The 10979-nt window shown below is 40.9% G+C and overlaps 1 protein-coding gene across 1 annotated transcript; it reads left to right on the top strand.

Moving 5' to 3' along the window:
- Positions 1 to 214: 214 nt before the first annotated feature.
- LOC113814820 (uncharacterized) lies at positions 215 to 10210 on the top strand. Its single transcript, XM_070130608.1, has 6 exons — positions 215 to 239; positions 2475 to 2747; positions 3546 to 3745; positions 4258 to 4404; positions 5458 to 5586; positions 8867 to 10210. Exons 2-6 carry the CDS (start codon positions 2501 to 2503, stop codon positions 8897 to 8899), a joined length of 756 nt encoding a protein of 251 aa, XP_069986709.1. The 5' UTR covers positions 215 to 239; positions 2475 to 2500; the 3' UTR covers positions 8900 to 10210.
- Positions 10211 to 10979: the final 769 nt, after the last annotated feature.

Below are 10979 nucleotides of genomic sequence, written 5' to 3'. Positions count from 1 at the left end.
GGGCAGGTCTACGTAAAACCGAGCGAGGGACAGGGACCCGCACCCCGGGGGCCGAGGGCGGGGCGGGGATAGGCGAAACCGTCGTCCCTCTCTCTGCGGGGCTGCTGTTGGCGAGACGTCCTCTCGTGCAGCTATTCCTTGTGAGGGCTTAGCTTCCTTATGCCACAAAAGTGTCATAAGTGGAAGTAAAGTGAACACTTGCGTCCGGTGAAGGAGGAAGACAGTTGTGGGAGACGGAGGTGCGAAAGAGGTCTTTGAGCCTATTGTACAATCACAAGTGACTAGGAACGAATGTGATCAAAAAAAGTTTCCTTCGCACACTTTAGCGAGTGGCGACACAAGTGTATCAGTTGTGGACGAGTATTATAACGTAAATGCCACGGGGGACTGTGTAGATTTAGTGTCAGAAGTGTCATATGATACTGTCCCGTCGTCAAAAGCGTCATATGACAATTACAGCCCTGATAATAGCCTCGCCCTATCTACAAGGAAGTGATCAGGTGCGATAATTTCACGTGTTTGGGTTCAGCAAGAAGAGATCGAGGAGGGGACACCGAGCGGCCAGAAACCTCCTTCCTCCTCCCCCTCCCCCTCCCCCTCCCCCTCCAGAAAATTTCTCTCGCACTTGCGCTCAGTCGAACTCGTCGCAGTCCGCCCGCAGCTGAAACCCCGATAAAACGAACGGACGCGAGTGCACGGTGTTGCGTCGCGTGTTCAGAGCTCGTTTGCAGGGGGGGGGGGGGCTTCTCGGAAGTGAGAAACGTAACAGGGGTGAATGGGATACCTATATTCTTCGATTATTTTTTTCCTGTAATTAGGTCAGGGTCGGAGAAAATATGTTCATGTACGCTAGAATGCGCGCACGCGCGCATACACACACACACATACACACACACACACACACACACACACACACACACACACATACACATACACATACACACACACACACACACACACACACACACACACACACACACACACACACACACACACACACACTCTCACACACACACACACACACACACACACACACACACACACACACACACACACACACACACACACACACACACACACACACACACACGCATACACACATACACGCATATGCATATATGTATGTATATGTGCATATATATATATATATATATATATATATATATATGTATATATATATATAGTTTATATTTATATATATATTATATAATATATACATTATATAATATATATATAAATATATATGTTTATATATATATATATATATGAAATAAACACACACACATATATGTTTGTGTGTTTATATATATATATATATATATATATATATATATAAGCACACACGCACGCACGACGCACATATACACACATACATAAACACACTCACTCATTCACACGCGCGTGCACACACACACACACACACACACACACACACACACACACACACACACACACACACACACACACACACACACACACACACACACTGTCTGAGAAGTTTGAGATACAAGTCTCAAACGTAGACAGTTGAAATATAGCTATATTGCGTAGGATTAAGATTGGAATTAAAACGAATATTAAAGTATATATATGTGTGTATGTATTATATGATATGTATATATATATATATATATATATATATATATATATATACATATATATAAAGACATGTTTCTATGTGGACTGTACTATTGTGCCAAAAATAATGTTGCGTTAATGGTTGCTTTCCAATATGGTTGAAATTGTATTTGGTTTTCAGGTATAAATCCAAAGAGGTATAATATTTGAAGTATTTCAGTTGTTCCAAACCATTAATATACAATTGAAATTCCTGGGAAATTCGTGGATTGTACCCCAAAGTGTCTAATTGCCATCAATAGAGCTGTTAAGGGCCCTGGTACTGTTTTCATAAAGTATCACACGAACTAGTTTCTTCGGGTGATAAAGCAAACTCTAATGGCCATATGCTTAAAGAAATTGTGGAATCCACTCTTTGAAGCGCAACCCCTTTTCCTAAAAAAAAAAAAAGAAAAAAAAACAAGAAAGAAATCAACTGGTATACCAAAATGAGGCAAGAGGATAAGAACATTGCATTTTTGAAATTTGGCAGTCCTAAAAATAACGTCAAGACTTCCTACATATCGTGAAGATTCTAGCTTAGAAGATTTTGTTAAAAAAGGGATTTGCGTCGCGGTTTCTTTAAATATACGGCCATTCATACGAGTGTTAAGGATCCTTTGGCTTCGACTGCTTCCTTCAAGGCGCAACAAGAATGCGGAAAAGTTGCCCCCGTGTTTCCTCAGGCAGTGCTACGGCCATGTTAAACGCTAATTGGGGGAGGAAGGGCTATCGCTATATGCAGGTTTATACACAGGCATATGGAAAGTTAAAGATATATAATCATTCATATGAAGTATATATAATACCGTGTATATATAGGTGTATATATAATACCGCAATTTCAACCTTTTCAGAATCCTCTTGCACGCTTCCTTCAGCCATGTCGAAAGACCACACGATCCGAGATGCTCCTCCGAGCTACAGCGAGGCCGTGTACGGGGACTCTGGCGCCTCGAACGGCTTCCCGCCCTCCTCGGTGCCCGCCGTCGGGGCCAACTACGGTCCGGCCGCGCCCCCGCCAGCGGCCCCCCTACAGCCGTACACCGGCTTCGACTACGCGCCCTCGCATCACCCGGATCTGAACCCTCTGCTCGCGTGCCATGCGCTGACGGTGGGCAGTAAGATGGGTGAGTTGGATGCGCCTTCGCTTCCTTGCGTAGTAATTAGTACTTTTTTCATTGTTTGATACATGCGCTGTATATGATGACACATACATCATAAAGAGAACCAAAAGCCTTTTCGTTTTATTGCTCAGTAATAAATGTTAAAGGATGTATTAGAAATTATACCTGTATATCCTCAGGATTATGTACTTTCTGGCCAGGCCACACTGCTCGTTGAGGCATGTCCTTTCATTCGAGGGGAACTGGGAATGTGACAAGGGAGCGAGCCATCAAGTGAAGGCGATGTAGTTTGTTGTTCGTGTCGGTCAAAACCAGATGATAAGCAATATATCGATATAGTGTACAATATCTTTGGATGACCATGAATTTCAATGAGCCGTTCGTGTGACAGAATAGACTCACATTTAAAAGACTCAGCTGTCTTGGTGGAGAGAATGTGTTCCAACGCAGGCAGTCTGTGGGTGACTGCCTTCTTGGGTTATGTAATCCTCTACCTTGGAGACAGCATCATGATCCCTGTGAGAGAATCACAACAGCGGAAACAAGAGCTCAGTGCCGTACTTTTTCTCATGGTTCCTCCAATTCGACAGTGCTCATTTAATTCCTTTCGAAGTGTTATACCATCACACGGGAATAACTTGCTATTTCATATATTTCAGTTTATAGTTAGGACAGATTTCAAGAATAAACAAATTATCGGTAAACAATTACGAAACGATAAGATATGAATAGGAAAGAAAATGACGGCAAGCAAAATTACCAGTAGTCTACACCCCCGTTATCATAGCATATATTTTCCAGGTCATCTCAGCTACAAGATAAAGGACATGGCTGGACAGCATGTTTTCACAGCCAAGGGGAAAATTGAAGGCGATTTTTTCAACTGCTGTGATCCGGCTGCAAGATGGATAGAATTCGATATCAGAAACCTTAACAAAGTCCCCTTGACTCATTTCAAGGTCATCTTCGAGGAATTGGGGTGCTGCACTTACCCAAAATCGGTAAGATATTTTTAACAGATTTTAATGCCTCATTGTTGTTGTTTTCTTGGGGGAAATAGAAAGCATTGTCTTTCATTTCATATTTGCCCTATTTTTTTTTCCTCAACATAGTTATTGAGAATTATTTTCTTTCCTCCGGCCCCCTTCCACTTCTCTTTTCTCCCTCTCTCGCCCTACCCCTCCCACTCCCCTCCCCTCCCCTCCCCATTCCTCTGATATGTCTCCTTCGGTACTTTACTATTTTTTATCAATGGAGACTGGTGAATTGGATCGCTTCAGTATCCATGTTATTGTTTGGACGAGTTTGAAGGATATAAAAGAGAGTATTTTCCTCTGTTGCCGCGTTTGGATGTGTCATAAAAGAGAGTATTTTCTTCTTGCATCGTTCGGATGTGTCATAAAAGAGAGCATTTTCCTCTGTTGCAGCCTTAATATGTATCATAAAAGAAAGATTCTTCCTCTGTCGTAGCATTAGTATGTGTCATAAAAGAGAATATTTTCCTCTGTTGCAGCATTTGGATGTGTCATACGTCCCAGACATCCTGATCGGCCGGGTGAGGGTCCGGGGGAAGTACGCCTATGACATCACCAACACGGGAGGTGACATCATCCTGACAGTCGAAGGGGGAGTCGGATTCTGCGAAATATTGCCGTATAAGGTGGGATGTCAGATGTGACTCTCTGTCTCTCTCTCTCTGTCTGTCTGTCTGTATGTCTCTCTCTCTCTCTCTCTCTCTCTCTCTCTCTCTCTCTCTCTCTCTCTCTCTCTCTCTCTCTCTCTCTCTCTCTCTCTCTCTCTCTTTCTCGCTCTCTCGCTCTCTCGCTCTCTCGCTCTCTCGCTCTCTCTCCCTCTCTCCCTCCCTCCCTCCCTCCTATCTCCCTCTGCCTTTCCCTTCTCTCTCTCTCTCTCTCTCTCTCTCTCTCTCTCTCTCTCTCTCTCTCTCTCTTTCTCTCTTTCTCTCTCTCTCTCTCTCTCTCTCTCTCTCTCTCTCTCTCTCTCTCTCTCTCTCTCTCTCTCTCTCTCTCTCTCTCTCTCTCTCTCTCTTTCTCTTTCTCTTTCTCTTTCTCTTTCTCTTTCTCTTTCTCTTTCTCTTTCTCTTTCTCCCTCTCCCTCTCCCTCTCCCTCTCCCTCTCCCTCTCCTATCTCCTATCTCCTATCTCCCATCTCCCTCTACCTTTCCCTCTCCTCCCCTCTCCCTCTCTCTCTCTCTCACCCACCCCTTCCTTTTAGTGTTGAAGCAACAGCGATACACGATTCGTAAACTTAGATTTTCCTAATGATAGAAGAGCTTGATAATATTTTTTAACGATAGAGTTAGATAACAGATTTAGGTAGAATGGTTAGATAACAGTTTTTTTAGGCGATTGAGTCAGATTACAAATTTTTCTAATAAAAGAGTTATTCTAACCATAGAAGAGATAAATAAAAGTTTTTTTTAAGGATAAAATTAGATAACAGATTTCTCTAATAGTAGAAGAGTTAGAAAATATATATATTTTTCTAGCGATAGAGGAGATAGATCACTTTTTTTCCTAAAGATAGGAGAAGGTAACAAATTTTCCAACCGAGAAGTGTTTGGTAACAGATGTTTTTACGATGGAGGCATTTCCTAAAAGAATTTCATCAACCGAAAAGTGAAATAAGAATTATGTAATGACGCCGAGCACCAGTTTTGTCAACAAAATCCAATAGTTTATCTCTTCTTTTTCAGATCTGCAGTCCCACTGGCGTCGAGGTCGGCAGCATCGAGCGCGTCGATGGAATCAAAAACCGAGTATTCTTCCCCAGTGATATGGACATCCGAGTTAAAGTTCAGCTTCTGTCGACAGCTGTCTTCATCGTAAGTATTATTTTTTCGCGTCTGCTTTCTAATTATTATTATTATTATTATTATCATTATTATTATTAGTAGTAGTAGTATTGTTAGTAGTAGTAGTATTACTTATTAGTATGATTCTTTTTTTATCTGTGAAGTGATATCTGGAATATTTTTGTATTTAGTGTTATATTGTGTCCTGTAGAAGATAGATGAGGGGTTAGGAGGAGGAGAGGGAGAGGGAGACAGAGGCAAAGACAGATAGACAGACGGACTGGAAAAAACAATGGGAGGGAGAGGGGGGAAATAACTAAGAGAGGAAGAGAAAGGATAGAGGGAGACAGATACATACTAGAAAAGAGAGAGAGAGAGAGAGAGAGAGAGAGAGAGAGAGAGATGAGAAGAGAAGAGACAGTTACAGACTAGAAGAGAGAAAAGGAAGTGAGAGGGGGAGAGGAGAAATAAAATGAGAGAGAGAGAATTCAGTTCAGCTAGATTTGTGGTCATGCTTCGCCCGGGCCTTTTCTCTGGAGTCGCCCGGCCAGAGAGAGAATAAGTGTGAGTGGCAATTTAAGATAAAGGCGATAAGGGATTGGGGGGAAGGAGTGGGGGACACGGTCTGGGGAGGAAGGGGGTATCCTCTAGCTGTCCAGCGCCCAGTCCTGTAGAGGCGTCTTCATGTATACCGAATGATACTTTATTCGTAGCACTGTAAAGTTTAATCCAAAGCTAAAGTGCCGTGGCCAGATAGTACTCGGTATGCTGTCAGATGCACGAAGGCTGTCAGCTAAGACTGCTGTTTTATGTTAAAAAATAAGTAAATGAATAATTGAGAATAAATAGATAAAAAATTTACATTTTCCGCTAAAAGTGTCGTTGAACACATTGGTACTGATGTGGTAATGTTTGCTAAAGAACGAGGAAATGTCTATTTTCTGGCCAGTACAAATACAAATATAATGCCCTTTATGCAGCGTCATTTTCTGCAATTTCGTGTAATGACAAGGCAGCATTGATAAATGGATGATAAATACTTGTTTGCATATCTTGACGTGATGTACATTTATAATTACTTTCAGCAGTAGAAAATAATTTAAAAGCATAATACGCGTACTGCGTGGGATTTTTTTTATTATGAGGGAAATAGATGATTAAACAATGTCGAAATACAGAAAATACATTCGCATTTGTTTACATTTTTATTCAAGCGATTTCTTCAAACCTCCACTGTTAATAATATATTTATATTTCGTTTGTCATGGTCAATCTTGCGAACGCAGATCAAGTAGGTAATTTACCAAAATGCAGTAGAAAAGTTGATTTTAGGACAGATGCATTATTATCCCTTGATTTTAACATGTTACGTGGCAGATAAGGTACTTAAATGGTTGCTATAACTTTAGGATTGTGTTGGCTATTTACTTGGTAATGATGTGCAATGGTACAAAAACATTCAGCGTTTTATGAACTGCATCCCGTCTGCGTAGTTTTCTGACAGCTGTTACACGAGTCTCCCATAAGTAGAACATACTAGTTGGCTTGGATCACGTAGATTCCGAATCTAAATTAGATTAGGGGAGGTCTGTCCCCTCTAAGCTCTTTCAAGTTTATTTTTATTTTGTATATTTTCATGGCATTTGGACAAACGATTATTCTTTTATTCTATTACATCAGCAACATAAAGATGAAAGAAGACGAAAGAAATAACAAGAATACGATTTAGTCGTTCACACTTTTCCTAACTTCCTGGGGCCGGATACTCAAACGCATTACGGCGCCGTATCACCTTAAGGCGCCTTAGCTTACGGCCGAGTGTTCCTACGGCCCACACACAGAGCAAGGGACCCGCCATATTGGTACAAGTTAAGGCGCCGTAGACAAAGGCAGGGGGAGAGCAGCCTTAGCGGGGTTACGGTGAACCATAAATGACTTTTTTGTCTTAAAATAATTAATACAACATTACAGTTTGTGTTTTACTCAGTTATGGTATTATTAGGTGTACATGAACCAATCGTGGACTACTAAATAAGGCAACAAGTGTAAGATTCTCCATAGGTTAGGTTAAATGTTATATATGTAAACAGTGTTGCCTGCGCTTCGGCTGTAATGGTTTTATTTATATATTTTTTTATTTTCATTGGTAATGTCAGATTTTGCATTATTGTTAACTCCCTTTTATTAGGAATCTTGCACATTGCTTCTGCGTTACTTATTCTGGAACATAGAAAGTTTTATACCACGGGCTGGACACAGCGTTGTGTTTACCAAATCAGCTGATTAGCATTTACGGCTTGTGATAGGTCAAGATTCCCTCAGGCGCGCTAGAGGCCTTAACTATCCTGCGGCGACTTCATATACGGCCTATCAAAGGCACCGTGTCTCGGACTTAGCGTCGAATACACAAACATTTTTTCCGGCACCTTTTACCCTGCCTTAACTCCCGCCGTAAATCAAATAAGGCATCGGATTTTCAGTGGCTAATTACAACTGCTGTTTCAGGCGGCTTATAAGTTTAAGGTTGTTTTGAGTATCCGGCCCCTGCTCCTTTAATCTCAGAATAACGAACATTTATTGATATAATTGTACGTAAGTTGGGCCCAACTATCTGATCAATTAAGTTATTTAATGAAAAAACACGATTGTATATTGCCTGTATTATCCATCCAATTTCTTTCATTTTCCATTGCTATAAATCAGATATACAAGTATCGGCACAATTTACATAATTTTACTTATAATTCCCCTTTTGTTGCATAAATATGTGATCACTGGCTTTTATGAATTTAAAAAATAACAATAAATAAAATCTTCGAAAGTGTCACATTAGTCATATTCCCAACCTAGCCTCACCCCTCATAAATGGCCTTTTAACGTTTGGTAATTTAAGCAGTATAGTGTCAACTGGTGTGACATGTATAGGAAATGCCTCTGTATTATATTAAAGCAAGGCTTATATTTTTTGTATGAAGGATATTTGTATGTGTGTGTGGGAGGAAGGGTGACCTTCGGGTGACATATATAGGAAATGCCTCTGTTATATTGAAACAAGGGTCATATTTTTGTATGAAAGATATTTGTGTGTGTGTGGGAGTGTCTGTGTGAGGGTGTGACGCCTCCCCCTCCCTCCTAGGCCATATATAGGATAATTCTGTAGATCATAACAGAAGCTTTGGATCAAGGAGGTTCCGAACTATGGATCAGATTAGGAGAGATTTGTACTCTTAGCTCTTTCAGGTTTATGTATATTTTGTGTCTCTTTTATGGAATTTGTATAATCTTTTATTCTTTTATTCTCTTCCAACAGCAATATTTAGATGAAAGTAGACGAAAGAAATAACAAGAAGTCGATTCAGTGCTGGCTCTCTTCGTTCACTCGCTTCCTTCCTTTTCTGCTCGGTCTCTCTCTCTCTCTTTCTCTCTCTCTCTCTCTCTCTCTCTCTCTCTCTCTCTCTCTCTCTCTCTCTCTCTCTCTCTCTCTCTCTCTCTCTCTCTCTACATATTTTTGCACATTGCCAAAGATTAAGCGGTGACCACCCCGAAGCCCATCGTTGGATTTATGAACACAAACTCCTGGAAGGCAAACGGAAAGTTCCTGGCAACTCCCTTCTCCGACTCTACCAACTTCCAGAAGAGAGATGTTCCAAATGTTCACCGAGCGTAAATGCAAATCTTGTACCTAGGTGCACCTATTCGAATTATACTTGTCCATTAGTGTCTTCATCCCATCGTCATAGACCTACTAGACTGCCTGCAACTGTACCAGATTCCCGTATCAGCAGTGACTAGAACCATGAACATTTTTATGGCATTCGGTGACTACGCGACTACTTTTCCCCTGCGCTTATTTGACTAAGACATCCTTCGAACTCTGTCCTGCCTCCATGAAGACGGTAATACTCAAATTGAAATTAAACTTTCCTCTTGTGTCGAGAGAATCCATTCATCAAGTGCCTTCATTCTCTCCATTATACGTTCCATTCTTGTGTTATTTAATGTATTTAGGTCTTCACTCAGTGCTAATGGCTGCACTCGTTGATTCAGTTTTCAGAAAGTAAATATCTCGTGTACCTGTAGCAGAAATTGATTCATAGCAGTAAATGAGAGTATCGTCTTTCTTTATATTGTTAACCCATACTGACCCGACCGTGAAAAAAGACTGTCGAGTTTGCTAAGCTAAAACTGTTGCATGATGTGTATATTATCTTTCAGAAAATAGTGAATTATTTTCATCTCAAAAGTGTAAGACCGTGTAGAGACTGGCACTAACTGATGTTGGTACTTCTTCCATTTTTACTACTGAAAGACGATATACTAGGAATATCAAATGAGCTCAGTTTATCCATCTCATACATACCATTTTCTTTGTACAACTCGTCACTATCGCCGACACGGCTTTGGTGGTCACTTGACATTATGTGTTTCTATATGCACAACAGAATTTGGGGTACAGGCTGATTTAGCAGGGTTTTGAGGCAGGGATGTGCTGTGCTTCCGTAAAATCGCACAACACGAATTATCTCCTTCTTTCTCTCTCTCATCCTTTTTATCTTGAAGGTTATAGACATCTATTGTTTATGTTATATCTAGATTATTTTAGCTATGTATGTTACATAACGCGTTTTTGAAATAAATATACAGTATATATCAACTATAGTTTTCTTGCCCAAAAGCATAGATTTGACGAAACAATGTAGTTCGATTCTGGAAGTATTATTAGTTTAAAGTGATCCCTGCTGAAGGAATTTTGTATTTTTTCCCATCTTCCTAGATCCCACATTTATAGAATTTTAGCAATGAGCGGTGTGTGTGTGTGTGTGCACGCACGCACATACACACACACACATATGGATTCATATAAATACGCACACGTAGTTTGGGTACAGGTGTGCTACAAGATTTATATGAAATTAGTTCACTATACATGCTGTTGCACTAAAATTACTCCTTGGCGTTGCTACAACATTCGTCTACTAAAGTACTTCAGATTACAGTACAATTTGCATAAACAACTGTACCGCTTCGGTGTCCTTTTCACACATCGTTCCAGAACTGCCAGGTAGGGCCTTCCAACAGTGCATAAAGTACACCCAACAACAAAAGCGATGTCGCCTCGACAGACCTGGGCTTGGAGAGATCTTGCCCTTCTTGCCGTGGAAGGTGGCCCACGTTCAAACAACCTGGACATAAGAAAAGGGGGGAGGGGATGATTTAGATTCGCTAGGCAAAGCAAGGAGTGAGTGTTCGGCTATGTTTCAGTCCAATCATATAAGGCTAGTGTCAAAACTTCGAGAGTAATGGGCTGTAAAGGTATAGGTATCGATTCCCTTGTTTTCCTTTTATTTCGTTTGGGTGTCTCCTACGAACCACGACCTCCAGTCGCGTTCATGAATCGCGAAGCACGGTTTGGTTGGGGTCAA

The sequence above is a fragment of the Penaeus vannamei genome, chromosome 15 (assembly GCF_042767895.1).
Source record: "Penaeus vannamei isolate JL-2024 chromosome 15, ASM4276789v1, whole genome shotgun sequence".
NCBI classification, from domain to species: domain Eukaryota; kingdom Metazoa; phylum Arthropoda; class Malacostraca; order Decapoda; family Penaeidae; genus Penaeus; species Penaeus vannamei.
This window is presented reverse-complemented; position numbering and strand designations above follow the sequence as displayed.